The sequence below is a fragment of the Coptis chinensis genome, chromosome 6 (genome assembly GCF_015680905.1).
Source record: "Coptis chinensis isolate HL-2020 chromosome 6, ASM1568090v1, whole genome shotgun sequence".
Taxonomy (NCBI): domain Eukaryota; kingdom Viridiplantae; phylum Streptophyta; class Magnoliopsida; order Ranunculales; family Ranunculaceae; genus Coptis; species Coptis chinensis.
Window position 1 is genome coordinate 62,503,662 of NC_141461.1, and position 21,158 is coordinate 62,524,819.

General features: G+C 36.5%; 1 protein-coding gene and 1 long non-coding RNA gene across 2 annotated transcripts; both read left to right on the top strand.

Moving 5' to 3' along the window:
• The first annotated feature begins 2,559 nt into the window (after window positions 1–2,559).
• On the top strand, window positions 2,560–5,498 carry LOC147493860 (uncharacterized). Its single transcript, XM_086567964.1, has 4 exons — window positions 2,560–2,640; window positions 2,752–2,907; window positions 4,503–5,160; window positions 5,374–5,498. Exons 1-4 carry the CDS (start codon window positions 2,560–2,562, stop codon window positions 5,496–5,498), a joined length of 1,020 nt encoding a protein of 339 aa, XP_086424090.1.
• Window positions 5,499–16,698: 11,200 nt separating this feature from the next.
• On the top strand, window positions 16,699–17,043 carry LOC147493861 (uncharacterized). Its single transcript, XR_015198142.1, has 3 exons — window positions 16,699–16,716; window positions 16,802–16,907; window positions 17,005–17,043. It is a non-coding gene; the product is annotated as an uncharacterized LOC147493861 (long non-coding RNA).
• The last annotated feature ends 4,115 nt before the right edge of the window (window positions 17,044–21,158 follow it).

Here is a 21,158-nt window from a genome sequence, read left to right on the forward strand (position 1 = left end):
GTCCAATATAAAGTGAGATGCTCATAAGGACCATAGTAGGGTTCTAGCTACAACTGATCCCTGACTTTAAGGGAATTTGCCAATAAGAGGTGGAGTCAAGTAGTCGTTACCCCCTGAATGCTTCTCTAAGCTGAGGCCAGTCGATTGAATTCAAAACTACTTGCAAATCATCAGTTCCTATGATGGGGTAGGTCATAGGAACTCCAAAGAACTCCAAGTCATATGAATATCATCAAGCTGGGAACTGTTTTTAATTGTATGAATGCAGAGCATAAGTTAAGGCGTGACATATTACCTTTCCATTATAATCTCTAACCTATAAACCACACAAGGCATGACATGATGCTGTAACGGACATTATACTTATTACAATTAAGTGTTCTCTTGAAACTGAACTTCTTTGATTTTTGCCATAGTATAACTACACATTTACTATCCAGATTCGCCCATGCTTTCACCAGGTATGACCCCTTCAACTACTTAATCACTTTTTAGTTTTCCATTTTACCTCCATTTCAAAAGCTAACTTGAACCCTTCCTTTCATTGCATCAGGTGTTGGATGCTTATAATTACCTCCTTCTCTATTACGTTCTTGCGGAATCATACCTTAATGCAAGCTCAATAAAATCAAGGTTAGTTCATTTCTATCGTTAGAAGGGATTATAGTCTTTTTAAGCATTCGGTAATCCAATTCTATTTCCAACTAATATTGTACTTTAAACGGTTAGTTTGAGATGTTTTCTCATAATTTTGCTTTTCATGAAGCTTATCATCACATTGTATCTGCGCCAACATTAATATTTCTTAAAAAAAAAAGGGAGTAAGGCAGTAGAATAGATGTTGCAATTTAGGCTTTGGAGTTCTGGGAGGAACTCACAATGATACACCATATCACAGTTACACCAAATCATAGTGGAGGAGCTAATTGAAAATTATATCGCATATCGGCATCAAAAAGATTAAGGAAATCAAAGGGGTATCTATGGAGTATTGAAAGCAAATAATATGTTCTACTTATGAAAAGCAACTAAACAGAAATAGAAAAAGTCTTTCAGGACACAAAATGCACTCTAACAAATAAGTTAATAGTGAGTCCTAATATCTGAATCATAAGATATCAAGATCTATACAGTTAGGTAAGTACAGATCAATTTCATTTCAAACCACAGTGAAGACCATGATATGAAAAGTATCAACGTATCATCCCATATTACATAACTAGCAATACATATGAGAAGAGGTAAAGTACTCCTAAGGACCATGATTATCTTTGTTACTTAGCTGTTTCACCATATAGATAAAAGGAATGCTAGCAGGTAACTCAAGTTGGGAGTGGCATAGAAGGTGTGAAGTATATGTTAATATTGAAACATTAAAGACACAGAGTAAGACATAATCAAACCAAACTGATAAATAACTTGGATAAATAATTAACTAGACTGATATATATATGTCATTTATGGACTCCATTAAAGAAAGTCATAGCGGGATGAGGTTGGTCATAGGAACTCCAAAGAACTCCAAGTCATAGGAATATCATCACGCTAGGAACTGATTTTAATGATAACATATTTTGTCGTTATTGATTTCCCTAATGTACAATCTTTCTCAGAGGCACAAATTTTCATATTCTTACATCCAGCCCCCCCCCCCCTTTTCCTTTTTCTTTCTCCATAAATACAGTTCGTAAGTACGTTACGTATGGACAAGCCATTGAAATGGGCTAAACTGCTCAAGTTAAAGGGAAGAACATACCAGAATATCCAAGTGTGGAAGTGTTTTTTCTTTGTTAAATCTAAACGACATTATCTAAAGTTGGTATTCACCTTTTTGTTTAATTCTACTTCATCAACATACAAAATTCTATCAGATGAAGGTGAAGAATAAAGGAGGATGGGGTGATAGAACCTCATTGAGTGGAATTACAAGGAAACTGCATGCATCTCATAACATCTCATAAAGCGTGACATGTATAAAAGCGTTGAGTGAAACTTACCTGACTGTTATAATCTCTAACCTATAAATCACATAAGGCGTGACATGATGCTGTAACTGACATTATACTTATTACAATTAAGTGTGCTCTTGAAACTGAACTTCTTTGCTTTTTGCCATAGTATAATTACACAGCTGCTATCCAAATTCGCCCATGTTTTCACCAGGTACGACCCCTTCAACTACTTAATCACTTTTTAATTTCCCATTTTACCTCCATTTCCAAAACTTAATTGAACCCTTACTTTCATTGCATCAGGTGTTGGATGCTAATCATTACGTCCTTCTCTATTACGTTCCAGCGGAATCATACCTTAATGCAAGCTCAATAAAATCAAGGTTAGTTCATTGCTATTGTCAGAAGGGATTATAGTCTTTTTAAGCATTCGGTAATCCAATGTTGGTTCCCATTATTACTATACTTTAAACTATTAGTTTGAGATGTTGTCTCATAATTTGGCTTTTCGTGGAGCTTATCATCAAATTGTATATACGCTAACATTAGTATTTTGTGTACTTATTTACCTAATACCCCAATCTTATCAGACTGTTTTATAGAAACCATGGACACCCAAGCATCATCATACATACACAATGAAACTGTACAAGAGTTCATTCAGAACCAACGAGCAGCCCAACTTGAGGTTAGATGTCCTTTAAAACAATTTTTTCATGTACTAGCTTTCTTACTTATTCCCACGTTATTGGTTTTCTAATCTATACTCATACTTTTAACTTGAATGAATCTGTCTAAGGCCCTACGGATAGCTATTTTTGGCACTGCTTCACTACACCAACAACGTGAACTATCCCACACAATGGATTCTGATGTAACTATGGGAGACTCATCAACACAACACCGGTTATCTCATGAGGCTACAGTCTGCAGTGAATCAAATAGCCAGTCAACTGTCAGTCAAGCAGCGCACTCTATGTCCACACGGAACATACATTCGCTCCTTCAGTTAAGACCCTCTCGGCGTTCAATCGCTTAACGTGCACGTCGACAGCGGGAGGAAGCCCTAAGAGTTTTAGCCACCCAAAGGGATCGCATATATCCTCCTTCCCTAACTAACGACCTCACAGTGGAAACAACACTACATTCTATGGATGCAACAAGTTTCACTATAACCACCCAATGAACAGATAAAGGAAAGCATATTGTAATTGCTGACAATCTTTCACTTGGCCGTTACATCAACTCGAGAACATCTTTGGACCGTCATATCTTTGGATGTTCTTCTGGCGCAACTCAGCATGAGCACTTTCCACTACCAACACGTAACTTCAGCCCCGGTTTTCATCTTGGGTCATCTTCCTTGAGGAGCAACATGTAAGTACTATGTCCAAACTTAAATATTTCCATAATGAACAATTATAAATTACTAAACTAATTGAATACTAATTGTTTTTTCCCTAATGAAATTAGCCCCACAAACAATTTGCCTCCAAATAGTACTGAGCCGGATGTTCCCGCTCAGGTCGCTATTAGGCCCGAGGAAATTTCTGAAGAAGCATCCGAATATTCTGACGAAGAATACTATGACATTGATGAACTTGAAAATCCAACCGAAACAATGCCTTTTATCCCGGTCGAGCGTCATTACCTTGGGGAACTAGATGTTCAATGTCAGTCTTGCTTTGCTTTACATTGGAGTGCAAAGCAACTCTCCAGTTCAACTAAAAAAAAACCTTTATTCGGATCATGCTGTCTCCAAGGAAAAATAAAATTGCCATGACTTGATCCACTGCCCCCTCCACTTGAATCACTCTTCGAAAGTAACGATTGGCTTGCACTCGTGATTTTCGAAAGAACATTCGGGGATATAATGCTTGCAATGCATTCACCAGCCTTGGCGTTAAAGCAAATGACCGAATCTTGAAAGGACGTGGACCAAAGTCGTTCACTATACATGGAGAGCTCTGCCATAAGATTGGATCACTTTTACCTGATGAACATGTCGACCCAAAATACACCCAGTTATACATTTGTGATGCTGGTGCGGCTTTGGATTATCGATAACAACGCAATAAGCATTTACTCAGGGAGGTGCTAAGTATTGTACAAGGTGTTTTGGTACAGGCAAACGCATGGTCAAAGTTTTTCAAAAATGCAAATGAGGTCTTAAGTTCAAGTGCATCGGCGGACAACAATATACTAGCCTTCATACAATACACTCCAGGAACGGATCGCCGCCGATATAATCTCCCGACCACTTCTAAAATCGTTGTGGTATTACCCGGTGATGAGACAAAGTATGATATGTTACAAGACATCGTTATTCACTACAAAGAAGGTGGACTAGAGAGGATAAATGAATGCCATCCTGCTTATACACCTCTTCATTATGTACTTCTTTTCCCTAGAGGAGACCTTGGTTGGGCACCGGATTTGCGACAATGGGATGTCAAGATCAATTGCCCAAGTGATGCCAGACTAACGCAAGCATAGTATTATTCATACCGTTTATTTGACCATCCAACTGAATACTCTTCCATACTCAAGGGAGGCTCCCTCTACCAACAATGGATAGTTGATGCTTGGGCTGCAACTGAACAGAATCACCTGCACTATATTCACCTGAATCAAGACAACATTTGTGCGGAAGTGTACAACGGTTTGACGGACATTGTAGCAGACGGCCTGCCTCTTGATCAAGTTGGCCAGCGTTACATTCTCCCATCATCTCACACAGGTAGCCCGAGACATATGTATGAGATCTACCAAGACTCAATGGCCATTACGCGATACAACAAACACCTAGATATATTCCTAATAGCAACAGCAAATCCGAATTGGCCAGAAATCATAAAAGCTCTCAAGCCACACCAAACTGCGTTTGACAGACCTGAGGTGGTTGCCCGTGTATTCAAAATGAAAAGGAAAGCAATAATGAAAGAGATAAAAAATAATGGCGTGTTTGGCGAACAAGCTGCATCCGTCTACACTATCGAGTTCCAAAAACAAGGACTGCCACACATGCACGCATTCATCTTCCTCAAGCAACCCAATAAGATCCGTAACACCAATCAAGTCAATAAGATTGTTTCCGCGGAGTTCCCAAACCCTATCTCGGAACCTAATCTTTTCGAGACAGTGAAGAGGTGTATGGTACACGGGCCATGTGGACCTAAAAACCCAAAGGCCCCCTGCATGGAGAATGGTCGGTGTACAAAACATTACCCGCGTGCTTTTACAAATGAAACTACAATGGATCAAGTTGGATATCCAGTTTACCAATGACGCAATACTGGGAACGAGTATGAGGTGCGCGACTGCAAAGTTGATAACCGAGATGTCGTCCCCTACAACCCCCACTTATCAGAGATGTTCAACTGCCATATAAATGTTGAAGTTTGTGCATCGGTTCGTGCAGTTAAATACATTCACAAATACATTTACAAAGGGCATGATAGGGCAACTATGGTTATTGTTGGTACAAATGATGAGATCAAACAGTACATTAATGCACGGTATGTCGGGCCACCCGAAGCTGCATGACGTCTTCTCGAGTTCCCTCTGCACAAAGAGTTACCACACGTTGAAAGGTTGGCAATTCATTTGGAAGGGATGCATCGAGTTGTTTACAATGCAAAGCAGTCAAGGGCTACAGTTCTCGCAAGAGCAAGAAATCAGAGATCAACTCTAACGGCTTTCTTCAAATGTTGTGCCGAAGATCTGGGTGCCCGTAGATATACTTACCAGGAGTTCCCACAGTATTATGTCTGGAAACGAGATAAAAAGATTTGGAAACTAAGGGACCACGGTTATGTTATTGGGAGAATGTACTTTGCAAATCCAAATGCCGGAGAGCGCTTCTACCATAGCTTGCTTCTAGAGGACCAACATCATTTGAAGATCTTCATACGGTTGACGACTTTGAGCATGACACGTTCAAACAGCATGCGTTGCACGTGGCCTTCTCGAATCCGACGACGAGTGGAGAGAATGTCTATAAGAGGCGTCGGTGTTGAAGACCGGCTACCAATTGTGCAGATTGTTCAACGCAATCCTTTTGGAATGTTCCCCAACCAGCCCTGCAACACTGTGGAATGAATTTTCTACGCATATTTGTGACGATCTGGCTCACATGATACGTACCAAGTTTAACAACCAGAGTCCGACTACAGAGGAAATAGCTGATTATGGTTTGTTCCTAATTAACAAGTTGCTTTTCGAAGCAGGTAAGACTTTATCTAATTTCCCAGACATGCCAAAACCAAAAAAAGATTGGGACCAGCTAGGTGGGAACAGACTTATTTGGGAGCAAAGGGAATTGCAGTACGAAGGTCTTGAACAAGAGGCAAATGCAAATGTGGAACGCCTGAATGCTGAACAACTTCATGCCCACACCGAGATAACAGATTCAGTGCAAAACAATATGGGAAAGACTTTCTTCCTAAATTGTGCAGCGAGGGACAGGAAAAATGTTCGTTTATAACACAATTGCTGCTACTTGCCATAGCCAAGGCCATATTGTCATCAATGTTGCATCGTCGGGAATAGCATCGCTGCTGCTGTCTGGTGGCAGGACCGCACACTCTACTTTTTGCCTCCCATTGGATATTATGGACAACACCTTCTGTGGGTTTTCAAAAAACTCCATACATGCTGAACTTTTCAAGGAAGTTAGCTTAATTATTTGGGATGAAGTCCCCATGCAGCACAGACACTGCATCGAAGCCATTGAAAGAACACTAAGGGATATTTGAGAAAATTCAAGGCCTTTCGGAGGAATTACTATGGTTCTAGGCGGAGATTTCAGGCAAACGTTGCCTATTGTACCAAAAGGCAGCAGAGAGCAATTCGTCGGAGCATCAGTAAGAAGATCCCAGCTATGGACACACGTACAAGTCTTGCACTTGGAACATAACATGAGATTGGAGATGTCAGAGCCTAATAATGCCAACTTCGTAGATTACTTGATCAAGGTACTTTACAAATCAAAAACATCATAAAAATTAAAGATTAAAAAAGCATGTTACTGACTCAAATTTCTCTGAATTTTTTAGGTTGGCACGAATCCTTTAGATACTGTTGAGTTGCCAAGAGGGACACGAAATTGTGCTGACATAGGGGATCTTATTTCGTCAGTTTATCCAGATTTGAATGTGAGTGGGACGGCAACACCAATTTACTTGACTGAAAGAACCATCCTAGCTGCTCGAAATGACGATGTCAGCGTCGTTAACCGAGCTGCCCTGAATTTGTTCCCCAGGTAAGAGATTTCTTACTTAGCTGCAGAGAAAGTTGTCAATGAGTACAAGCCCTCAAAACAACGGATCCACATACCCTAGCGAGTTTTTAAATCCCCTAGATCCCTCAAGCTTGCCACCATTTAATCTCTAATTGAAAACAGGATGCCCTATAATGTTGCTTAGGAATATTGCCCCAAGAGATGGGCTTTGCAATGGAACCCATCTGATTGTAATGATAATAACTGGACACAAGGCTGGAAATACTGTATTTATTCCAAGGATATCCCCAACGCCATCAACAACTGAAATGCTGTTTCAAATGTCGAGACGACAATTTCCCGTTAGACTGGCCTTTGCAATGACAATCAACAAGTCTCAAGGACAGTCAGTCAAGTATGTCGGCATTAACTTAGAGACCCCAGCATTCAGTCATGGCCAGCTCTATGTCGCACTATCTAGGTGCACGTCTTCAAAAAGAATTAATGTCTTACTACCACCCGATTCATCCAATTGCACCACCAACATTGTATACCCTGAAGTGCTTTTGTAGCATCATTAAAGGTAAGCCGGCTTATGTCTATGCCTTTCTTACATTGCCTATTATTAGATATACATAACTATACCCTCCTCTTGATTGTACTGTACATCTTGGATTCTTAGTCGTTGTGATGTATTACGTGGGTTTATAAGAGCACTTAGGCATTATTAGCAACTTAATAATGGCACTACTACTTTATTAAAACAAATGTTTATAATCGATGACTGTATTGTGGCACATTAATCACTCATGGACGGGTGAGTCAGATCAACTTTTGAACATGATCTTAGTATTATGGGTATTAAGCGGCATGCATTTATTTGCCGTCCTTCTGTTTTTCGTCTTATTCGCTAAGCACTTGGATTAGGGTGTTAGTTCTATTAGGGAGGAAATGTTAAATGCAAATAAAATATGGCACGATTGGAGAATTGTTTTTATTTTGCCTTTTACGAGAGAGTGTTAGGTCATGATTTATAAAAAATCTGAAGAACACGACTTCCTCATGTTGAATGATTTCTTTAACTTCCACACCCAGAATATGTCGTACTTTTGTTGTTTTTTCCCCCCTTTTTCTCATTTGTACATTTCTTTTTTCCATTGCTTTCTAACAAGGAGCCTAATTCTCAAGTGGTGCAGGCCAGTATCGATAGGCTCAATATAGGTGGCAGCAGAAGCAACCAATTCTACTCCTATGCTACCATACCAGTTCAACCTAAGATTTGCTAAATACAATGTGCATGGCAAGCAGCAAAACATGACATTCAATTAGGTTGCATCATATTAATGTGAGTCACTTTGAAAGGAAGTCTATGCAGTTCACTGTTTTGCTTCTTCTATGTTATGCGCCTGATGCGTGGTTTAAAAAATACCGTTTCCACTCATAATTTTTTACCCCTCTCAAGAAGTAATCTGATTTGGTCAGCCTGGTCATATAATAAAAAATAAGGTAACAAAATCCAAATAGCATGTCTTCATTTGGTCATATAATTAAAGTAAGGTAACAGAATCCACTAATAGAGATATTAGGATCTGCTTCATGTACAAGTAGTCCATTCTATATTTGAGCATAATAACTTACCATATACATTTTATTTCTTTTCCCCATGGATGGTAGAATTACCAATGGAAAATATGGACATACAAAATTCACTCCCATAAAGAAATAATCTAAAGAAAAAATACTTACCCAACAAATATTTCAAATCTAGGTAACTTACTATATACATTAATTTTCTTTACATTGATAAACTTGGTAATTGATACAAATGGGGTCAGCAAATAATTTTATTATGAATATATAGAAACTATACATATACATAAGCTTGGTATTTTTAGCATTAAACGATCACATTACCAAGCACCTCCTTTATAAAGACTAAGTAATCGTTTGTACAATGTTATTCACAATCAACTCCTTCCACTCAAAGGTTTGTTATTTATTTACAACGAATATACTTAGTTAAATAATGCATTCTTTCCTCTAATTGACATATAACGCTGTGTTTTTAGAATGGATAATCTTTGCAAAGTACCTGGTGACTCCAGCAAAAAAGTTCTTGCTACGCGCGAAGCAACACCTCCCAGGGGCTCCTCGGGTGGCCATGCAGCCTTAACAATGTACGACTACAATAACAAAGCACATCTAAAGCTCACTATCAAAATTAGAAATAACAATGGAAATAATGTCTCGACAGAACCAGAATGTTTGTGTGGTTTTCCTAACAGTTCACAATGCATGGAGAGTATTGATTAACTGACCTTTGAAATTTAACAGCTTACAAAGAGCTTAATAAAGGTTTAAACGAAATATATTTATTCATTGTTACATGTGTTAATGTATGTTGATTGCCATTTTTATGTATTGACCATTATCAAAAAAAAAAAACAAAACAAAAATTCTCCTAATGGGCTTCGACGTGGGCTTAACGCGTTGCCCTTTCTCCCTCTCCCTTAAACACCCTTTCCGAACCGTTACTTAATAACAATCGCAATCAACATAATAGTACACTAAATTAATTCCATTATTTAAAAAATACTAATAATAACTCCATTTATCAGGCCTTCCTCTTTGTCCAAATATTCTGCCCAATAAATTCATAACCATAAAAGTAGTCGGTTACAAAGTTATGGATTAAGTAACGTTCCCGATTTGTTCTCTCAACTCTATCAGTATAAAACCCGCGAGTTTGCAACCTTTCTCCTCAACACTTTGAACAAAGCTACTTGGTGTAGACATCCACCAGATAACTGAGTGTTTGGCACCATTTTGGTTACTACCTCCTAAACTTCAAGACAACCTCAAGTTCTTTTAAGAGGTGAGTCATGGTTTATTCACTCTTCTCTCTCCTTACTAAACTTTGACTTTTTCCTTTATTTCCCTTCCCTTATTATTGTTGCTGTAAAATAAAACTTATGCTTCTGTAATAGAAAAACTAAATTGGTTTATTGTATATATTTTGGGAATTCATGTACCTGTTTCCAATTTAATTATTGGGTCCTATTACTGCCGGACCCCAATTTGTGTTGGGCGGACTCCCACAAAAAAAAACAATTATTACAAGTATGCCATTGGTTTCAAAAAATCCAAAAAAAAACAATTATTACAAGTATGCCATTGATTCCCAAAAAATTGAATTCGAAACTCCAAACTTAAACGACCCGGCTAGGTCATTTGGACTAAGTCCCAAACGACTTGGCCACACCGTTTGGGACTTAGTCCAAACGACCCCGCCAGTCGTTTGGACTAAGTCCAAAACGACTTGGCCACACCGTTTGGGACTTAGTCCAAACGACCCGGCCAGGTCGTTTGGACTAAGTCCAAAACGACTTGGCCACACCGTTTGGGACTTAGTCCAAAAGATCAAGAGCCCAAAAAACAGAACTTTGAATTTTTTTTTCAAAGTTCAAATCCCAAACGACATGGCCACATCGTTTTAAACTAAGTCCAAACGGTGTGACCATATCATTGGAGACTTAGTCCAAACGGTGTGGCCATTTTTTTATAAGTCCAAATCTCAAACGACATGGCCACATCATTTTGGACTCACCGTTTTAGACTTAGTCAGACGGTGTGGACTAAGTCCAAACGACCTGGCCGGGTCGTTTGGACTAAGTCCCAAACGGTGTGGCCAAGTCGTTTGGGACTTAGTCCAAACGACCTAGCCGGGTCGTTTAAGTTTGGGGTTTCGAATTCAATTTTTTGGGAATCAATGGCATACTTGTAATAATTGTTTTTTTTTTTGGATTTTTTGAAACCAATGGCACACTTGTAATAATCATTTTTTTTGAGTCCCCCAACACAAATTGGGTCCCAGCAAGAATAAAATACCTTTAAAAAAGAAACAACAACCTAACAACCGAGCTTTTTTGGCCCGGTGAAGTGCGTTTTAAAATTATTACTCTCTCCTTCTCTCTCAGTGGTGTGTCTTTAGATTGTATTCAACACTAAAAAATATATTCACAGAGCAGCAACCATGAATCCACAAGCTTTAAATTATGCTAAAATTTCTATACTAAAATTTTGTCTTCATTTCTATGCTAAAATACCTTCCCCATCCATTTTGATTGTTTTTTTTTTGGCATATTCAATTTTCCTGCTATTTCGTTTCTAAATCCCACAAAGGTTTAAACCAAATCTTTGATTTGGTACATCCCTATCATCTGCATACTGCTTTAGTGTCATTGACAAGAAATCGATTATGCTTGCGTTACTTGAACCTATCTATGCGCCTATAGATGATTACCTAACAACTTTAATTCATTCTCCTTATGGTTATGAACATACATATTGTTTATCTTGCGTGGTTGCCCATTGGTAGTATTTTTCAATTCCATAGCACAACTAACAATTTTGCCTAATATGTAGGTCATGGAATCGGGTATGTCAGTTTACACCATTTCTTTCAAAACCTTACTCCACCACATGCTCAAGCATTTCAACATGCGCAACAGTTCCTATGGATACACCCTAGACGAAAATTTATATGAGGCATGGGTAGAAGTTGAAATCTCCAAAATAAAAAAGCAGAAGATATTCTTAGGAATACGTTCACATGACAAAAAAACATCGGAATAGGATGCTGCAAAGAAAGCAATTGCTTTTTTACAAGAAGCCCACAGCTGCGAAATAGAAGACTTCAACTATAAAGACAAAAAAAAGTACTCTGTGCGCTACCGACGAATAGAATTCGCATTTGACAAACTACTTGAAGAACATCAAGCTATGCAGGCAAGTTATCAGCAGCTGATTGAAGAAAATAAAGTTCTGAAAGAGCGTCTCACAATTGAAAAGAACGAGCATGCTGAAAGTGAAGAGGAATATGATAGTCAATATGACCCATCTGAAGATGACGATGTCAACCACAGTTCTTGACATTTTTTAACCCCTTTGGAGAACAAATAGTACAATTTATCCATTTGTTATGCTTTCAATTACAAGTTTTTAATAAATATGAAGAAAATCATCAAGATACCGAAGAAAGCTAAGGTAACATATTATGAATTACGATTTACTCCAGTATTATATTATTGTTTGGGTTAAGGATTTTTAGCTTGCTTATTAGAGGACTGTTCAAACATTTTCAGAACCCCTGTGCCTACTACTTGCTCATCTATTTTAAGTGATTTATTTTTACTCTGTTTATATGTGTTTAGTGATCCAAACATCTGGATTATAATTGTGCCCACTGGATTCTAAATTGATTGGTTAGGTTAGTTAGTTTGTCTATGATTTTCAGTGCCGAACATTGGCTAATACTATACTATTTTGGATTTCAGGTTTAATGGGTAAAGAAAACTTATATTTTCCCAGTTATGTTTGATGGTGATTACAAAAGGAATAGAGGTGATACTCCAAATGGTGAGACAACTTTTCACAAACTCATATCCTAGATTTATTCAATATTCACTGATATTACTTGATTGACATGTATAAAGATAGAATAAAGCTTTTACGATAGTCATTGAACTTTTTTAGCAACCCCTGCTCAATAAGTAGAACCTTAGTAGAACCTCCACTTGGGTCTCTCTCAAAACCCAAAAAAGTTCATTTAAAAGTAGGATTGCCTAGACAAATTTGGTAAAAGGATTGCAAAAGCAGTATAACTATTGTGTCATGATCGCTATCAAAAGTGCCAAATTACGTGGATGGTATAGAAGGAGTCGGCCTATTCCTATGATGTCATGGTTTAAGCCTATTGACCATGGTCTTATTTTCTTTTCTTCGTGTGTTGGAATGCAAAATGATGCTAACTTACAGGCTATGTCATGTTGACTTTCATGATAAAGTGAGTAAGTTAGAAGACTATGGAGATATCTTTGAAAACACAAATGTAATGCCTGTGTTCAGGTTCCATCTAGAACACCTAAGCCGTGCTGTACTATTACTAATACGGCTTGAGGACTATGAAACGTGCTTTCGTTAGCTTTATTTGGTATCATGAGCACCCTTCCTAAACAACAATATCATATTATTGATAACGCTAGCTAGAATAAACTCGCCCAAAAGTAAACAAACACAAGTAGATTAAAACAACTTTTCTTGCAGAAGAGATTACCTCCCTTAATTACTTCGCCTTTGAGACATTATAAAGTACTCATTGTGATTGAAGTGTACGGTAGTGTTCATATTAAGTCCTTTAATATGGTAACACAGCCATAGGGGATAGACTGCAATGACTGTATCTTTTCTTTCGAATCCAATTGCAGCATGCAACATGTTTGAGTCCAATGGCCTCGGCATATTTTACACGATAAATTGAATTTTTTAGTATTCCGTATTTTTAGTTGTTGAAAGGTTAGCTGAACTAGCCAGCTCTGCTGAATGCATATTTTCGGCTCTCTTGGCGGGTATCACAACTATTACTTGGAAGGTACTCACTACGATTCAATAATTTGTAGCTAAAGTAAGAAAAATCCCTCGACACCTTTTTAAACTCCAATATAGTTAAAGTTTAGAATCATTGCAAATTTTTCCCTGCCAATAGTATCATTGCATCCCCTTACCACCTTTTTAAACTCCAATAGAGTACAAGTTTTGAATCATTGCAATTTGTTTCCTACCATTAGTGTCCAATATGTAGTTCATTGCATTAATACACTTTTTGCTATCTGAATTTGACTTTTGTTCAAGTCTATTGGATTAAAATTCATAACATATGCTGATTAGAGAATTAACTTATGTAGTTTGCTAAGCCTTGAAATTCTTACGATTTGGTGTTTGTTATCCTCTAATTATATATGTCAACCCATTTTAAGATGCTTAATAATATGTATGTGTCTTTGCTTTTAGGATTTCCTCCTTTGATTATTTACGTTGCCTATTACTACATGATTCAGTTTAAGAGATAAAACGAAAAATGCTTATTGGACATAAAATCGTTTGAATGTGACATTTTGGTCCATTTGTGGTTATTGTGTTTAATAGGCAAATCTATACCTGCATTTCCATGCAACAAACAGATTTCTATTAGTCTTTATCTATAAAAGTTTGTTGTTGCCTAAGGTTAGATGGTGAGCTTACTGCAAAGTATTTAGGCCACTTCTACTACATTCAATATCTAACAAACCAACATTTCAACTCTACATATCTTGAATCATCATGTCTGTGATATGCTTGGTTCTTATTGTTCACTGTTGTAGTTAAAAAAAAATCTTAACCAGCTGGAACTTATTGGGTCAATATATTTTATAGATTTTGCTGTTTATATATATATTGCTATTAGATTTTGTTGAATTTCAAATTAGAAAACTACATTTCATGAGCCCTAATATACTTAGCATGATGGCCATTATCAAATTCAAATTGATCATATTTAGCCATGCCATAGAATGTGATCGGTAGTGATAAACTATTGTTCCATTCACAACCTACTCTTTTATACAAAAAAAAAACGACATACTCATTTTTGTTTTCTCGTATTGGATCAATAATTTTGCTGATCATCATCTTGACGTGGCTACAAGCTATCCAATTGGCTTGACAAGAGCATTCTTTTATATATATCCCCCACCCAAATCACAAATACCACAGATACGAGCGTAATGGCGTCAAGGTTTTCATATGGTGGCCAGTTAAATTCTATATGGTGGAGTTTCCGTTTACGCCATGCCTATTAGCTCCCCATGCAAGGAATGTTAACAACTTTATTTTTTATGTATGTCTCGCGCTCTTGCTGATTTTGGTTTTCCTTTGTTCATGTGTTATTTGTTCTTTTTTTTAGGAACATTGTTTCTTTTCCTTTAATTTTTTTGTGCATAATGTTTGTGTGTTTGTGTAATCTTGGGTAGTGATGACTCAATTCACTTGCCGACCAGATGTTGCATTCATTTATACTTGAGCAACTCTTAATTGTGTCTTTACAAAAGAAATTCTATGAGCACAATTTTTATGTCTAACTTCTTATAAATTGTAATTTTGTATTGGCTTCCTCCAGCTATCCCTCTCAAGGCAAATTCGAGTGTATGGGGCTGTTATATTGTCGTCAGATTCAACATTGGCTCACATCACAGATTTACAGCTAAAAAAAAAGATAAAACTCTAGGATTACATACCAGCGACTCGACTGTGTACTGTTCTTCTTTTTTGTCCTTTTTGAGTTTTGATAGATTTTGTTGTGTTACTTTTGTACCAGCTCAATGTGTGTGTGTGTTTTTGTTACCAACATCGGGTGAACAAATCATATTTTATGCTTCGTGTTGAACTATCCTAAATACATTACACTGTTAAAAAGAAAATGAGAAATTTCGTGATATAATCCCTGTTTGTGTTTGTACTGTAAGTGACAAAACTTGCAGAATGTAGATGAGTCCAAAATGATGATTGGACTAAAGGTTAATACTGTTGACCTACTTGGTGGACTCTATAATTTTCAAAAAGTGCTTCCACCTCCACTATATCAACAAGCTCAATAGCAGTCTTTTCCAATGCTTAACATATAATGACCTCTTCATTCATATACAGTTTAGTCTACTATGTACCAGGAGCTAATATTTGATGTGTTTTTTCCAGGCCAAAGTGGGATGGTGGTCATTAGGAAGGTGACGAAACTTCACGACTGGATGCATTTTGTTTAGCAATACAGCTTGGATCAGATTATGTTGACATCGAGCTCATGGCATCTATCTGTTTAATTGCCACTGATAACACATATTGTGAATGGAGTTGATATAAGTGACACGTGTTTTATTTCTTTTAGTTCTTCGTTTTTCATAAATGTTTTCCAGTTCTACCAGGCAATGAGAAGGAACTTCCTGTTTTCATAGACTAATGTCTCAAATGTTTAAGAATTAACATACTGGACCCATCATAACTAAACTACATCGTGTTTTATAGGTAGTTAGATGGCCTTTGACATTAAAAAGCTTCTACAAGCTATTTATATCATGAAAAGTAGCATATGCGATTATATTACCGCTTCCTTCTCTCTTTTTCTGATTGTGGGTGACCTTTCTTTCCCTGAATTAGTTGCGCCCTTAGTCCCTTTTAAATTATTTTGTAGAGTACAACTCAGTAACAATGTTTCTTGCTTTACGAATCGTCTTTGCAAAAGAATGGCTAATGACCACAAATTTTTCGTCTAACTTTGTTTATATTATAATTTTGTATTGGCTTCCTCCACCAATCCCACTCACGGCAAATTCGGGTGTATGGGGATGTTATTTGGTAGTCAGATTCAACCTTGGCTCACATCTCAGTTTTAAAGCTCAAAAAATGGGAAAGATTGAAGCTGGAGAAAGGTTTATTGTCTATGTTGTGGTACCAATGTGGCGGAAGGGATACGGAGAGTGGATATGTTCAGGCAATCTTAGACTCGCAATAAGAGGACAATGGAGATGATGTACACTAACACTATTCAGGCTCTTGAGGCTAAGGGAATACAACCAAACCATACGGAATAATCAGCCATTAGCTCCGTTTTCGTCTCCTCAAATTTCGGCTAAGCACATAGGAACACAAGACTATTGAAGCAATTGTAAAAGCAAGGTAGATTTATGGTTTGTCTTGGTTATTATTATTACTATTATTAATTTTTTGGGAACTCATGTCCTTGATGCTTCTTTTTTTGCAGTGAATACCCATTGTCGATTATTTTAGTGGGAGTTGGGGATGGACCTTGGGATATGATGAAGGAATTTGATGACAATATTCCTGCTCGAGCTTTTGATAATTTCCAGGTAATCACTAGCGGGCGACAATCACACCCCTTACTCTGTTTGATTATACTGCACGTCACATATTTTATGATCACAACCTTATATCTCTCTCTTTCAGTTTGTGAATTTTACCGAAATTATGTCAAAGAATATGCCTATATCCATAAAAGAGATGGAGTTTGCTCTTGCAGCTTTGATGGAATTTCCTGCCTAGTATAAAGCGACAGTGAACTTTAATATATTGGGGTAACAAGAGATGTCTTTCCTTTAAAGGTTTCGCTTTTAACCGTCTGATTTTTTAAAGCATATTCCACATAAACATAACAACAATGCACTTACTCTAGAGGCATTTTTTAAAGCAGTTCTCGAAATGGGAAATTTGTAGAAAGGGTGCTTCTTTCACCACCGCTTTACAGTGCTGCTTCATTTAGCACAAAGAAACCCTCCTGGTCCAAATAGGTTTCAAAGACAAGTGTGCCACCATATAATCCCCAAGCAACCTCTAGAGGCACAACTCCACCTGAAAGTTCAACATTCGATAACAAGGTCAGACTTTCATGTTGCCATCTTATCTCTTATAACTTCTAGAGTGATTTAAGGGCCTGTCATTGTAGGTTCACTTATTAATTTCGTTTGATACATTTTAGATGCAACATATTTTCCCAAACTTTGTGCACCAAACTATTGTTTATATATATATAAACTATTGTTTATATATATATATATATATATATATATATATATATATATATATATATATATAAGAGCTTTGACCCTCTTTAGCTATAATTTATGGACTTTTAAATGATTAAGTCTTAAGAAAAAACAATGTAGGTCTTCTATTTAGCCTTTTGTTATTCTTGTGTAGGTTTTAATTATAAACATCAATGCATTTTCCTTTGATTTTTTTTTGCGTGCATAATGTTTGTGTGCTGGGTGGTGATGACTTAATTCACTTGCCAACCAGATGTTGCATTCATTTATACTTGAGGAACTCTTAATTGTGTCTTTACAAAAGAAATTCTATGAACACAATTTTTACCATAGATTGTGTTCATAGAATCTTTTTCGTGTACTGTTAATCTTTTTTGTTCTTTTTGAGTTTTGATAGATTTTGTTGTGTTACTTTTGTACCAGCTCAATGTGTGTGTGTTTTTGTTACCAACATTGGATGAACAAATCATATTTTAGGCTTCGTGTTGGACTCTCCTAAATACATTACACTGTTAAAAAGAAAATGAGAAATTTCGTGATATAAGCCCTGTTTGTGTTTGTACTATAAGTGACGAAACTTGCAGAATGTACATGATGCCAAAATGATAATTGGACTAAAGGTTAATACTCTGGACCTACTTGGTGGACTCTATAATTTTCAAGCAGTGCTTCCACCTCCACTATATTAAGAAGCTCAATAATAGTATTTTCCAATGCTTAACATATAATGACCTCTTCAGTCATATATAGTTTAGTCTACTATGTGCCCGGAGCTAATATTTGATGTGTTTTTTCCAGGCCCAAGTGGTATGGTGGTCATTATGAAGGTGACGAATTTCACGACTGGATGCACTTTGTTTAGCAACACAGCTTGGATGAGATTATGTTGACGTCGAGCTCAAGGTATCTATCTGTTTAATTACCACTCAAAACATATATTATGAATGGAGTTGATATAAGTGACACGTGTTTTGTTTCTTTTAGTTCTTCGTTTTTCATAGATGTTTTCCAGTTTTACCAGGCAATGCGAAGGAACTTACTGTTTTCATAAACTAATGTTTCAAATGTTTAAGAATTAACATACTTGACCCATCATAACTAAACTGCATCATGTTTTATAGGTAGTTAGATGGTCTTTGACATTAAAAAGCTTCTACAAGTTATTTATATCATGAAAAATAGCATATGTGATTATATTCCCGCTTTCTTCTCTCTTTTTCGGATTGTGGGTGACCTTTCTTTTCTTGAATTAGTTGCGCCTTTAGACCCTTTTAACTTCTTTTGTAGAGTACAACTCAGTAACAATGTTTCTTGCTTTATGAATTGTCTTTGCAAAAGAATTGCTGATGACCACAAAATTTTCGTCTAACTACGTGTATCCTATAATTTTGTATTGGCTTCCTCCACCAATCCAACTCGCGACAAATTTGGGTGTATGAGGTTGTTATTTGGTAGTCAGATTCAACCTTGGCTCACACCACAATTTTATAATTGAAGCTGGAGAAAGGTTTATTGTCTATGTTATGGTCCTAATGTGGCCAGAAGGGATACCAGGGAGTTAAAATTGTTCAGGGAATCTTAGACTGGCAGAAGAGGACAATGGAGATGATGTACACTGACATTATTTAGGTTCTTGAAGCTAAGGGAATACAAGCAAAGCCTAAGGAATATTTGACATTCTTCTGTCTGGGGAATCGGGATTTGAAGAAGAGTGGTGAGTATGTACCCACAGAGCAACCAAAACCTGATACAAATTACAGCAGAGATCAAGCAGCTCGGCGTTTCATGATATATGTTCATGCAAAGATGATGATAGGTAAGTGAAGGTTTATTGATTACCCAGAAATTCATTTTTAACTCTTGCTAACTTTTATAATCGAAATTAATCATGAAAACTCTCCAAATCAGTTAACTTGAAGCTCATTTGTAAAGAGAGTTCTTTTGTCAAGTCTTTGTACAACACTATTAAGTTTTAATGCTTTCATTTATGATAACAAGTGGTGTTGATTTCTTTATTGGTAATATCTTCTTGCAGTTGATGATGAATACATAATCATTGGATCTGCCAAAATAAATTGAGGCTTACGTACCAGCGACATATACTGTGTATTGTTCTTCTTTTTTGTTCATTTTGAATTTTGAAAGATTATGTTGTGCTACTTTTGTACCAGCTCAATGTGTGTGGGTGTGTTTCTGTGTGTTTTTGTATTAGCCTGCTATCAATAGTGAGTTAAATGTTAGTGATTCAAATTACCAGATCCGAACCTTTTATCCACTTTGTCGCTTCTTATTCCGTTCTTGCCTGCGAAAGTACTATCAAACATGAAATTTGATTTTTTCGGTATATGTTCTCACTAATTACTCAAGTGATTTCCTTGAATAAATTGAGTGCCAAGTTTTAGTCAGTCAATTCTGGCTTTCAATTAATACATACTAAGCAAATGCAATCACTATAATTAACGCCGAATAACAAACTGTGTCGTACGGCACGGGTTATACCTAGTTAACATAACAAGGGAGGGAAGTTTTATGACCCGCGGCTGGGATTCCATCCTACGGTGGGCTGAGTGGTGGTTGGGATTACATATAATGCCTCGATTACTGTGTTGGAGTTTGATGGTAATTTAGACTTCCCATTAATTTAGCAAATCTATTAATAGTAATTAAGACTTTTATTTATTAAATCAATAAATAATGATGGTTAAAATTTTCTATTAATTAAACAAATCAATAAATAATGGTTTAATTGGTAATTAAAACTTTTCATTAATTTATTAAATCAATAAATAATGATAGTTAAAATTTTCTATTAATTTCGCAAATCAATAAATAATGGTCTAATTAGGCAATTAAAAAATAACTTTCCAATAATATCAAATTGATTAATGCTTTTAGCAATATTTCTAAATTTAAAATAAAGAACTCTGTTCAATCAAAATTTTCAATTTTTTTTTATTATTATCAAAGTTGCTATTTAAAGAATCAAAAATCCTACGTGTCAATTGTTCCCACATAGTCACCACAGTGTGAGGTGTTTTGACATTGACAACAAGTTTTTAAGAGACCACTCGTCCTATGACTACTGCTGCATGAACAAGCTTCACTACATAGTTCCCACAAATTCATAAATCATGAAAAAATCTCTATGTTGGGATTTGGCGGATGAATTATTTATGTCTTAGATCTCAAACAACTTCATAGATGCTATAATATATTCATACATGAGGCGACCCTTGCCCCACGAGCTAGGCACCTTTCCAAGTACATGTTTCAATCTCGCTTCACGGGCTAGGCACTACAGTATATTCTCACGGGCCGGGGTATTACACTATATGCCAAAAATTTAGACTATCTAAAATAAAAGTTGCAAATTATTTAAGGTTTCTACCATTTTTTCCAAAAGCAATTTACTAAAAGACAAATCTACAAAAAAATCAAAAGAAAAAAGAAAAAATAACAAGTTTATTGACAATTTCTTATAGAGATGATCGATCAACGGTTCAATGAGGTTTTTTTTATGGGTATTTTAATTTCTTAATTGATAGCTTACAATAATTT

What these genes read in the sequence shown, in the direction of transcription:
- LOC147493860 (XM_086567964.1), top strand. Translation starts at nt 2,560, where the DNA reads ATGGACACCCAAGCATCATCATACATACACAATGAAACTGTACAAGAG. An exon ending in AACGAGCAGCCCAACTTGAG is followed by an intron (nt 2,641 to 2,751) that starts GTTAGATGTCCT and finishes AATCTGTCTAAG; the next exon opens with GCCCTACGGATAGCTATTTT. An exon ending in GGCCCCCTGCATGGAGAATG is followed by an intron (nt 5,161 to 5,373) that starts GTCGGTGTACAA and finishes CGGTTCGTGCAG; the next exon opens with TTAAATACATTCACAAATAC.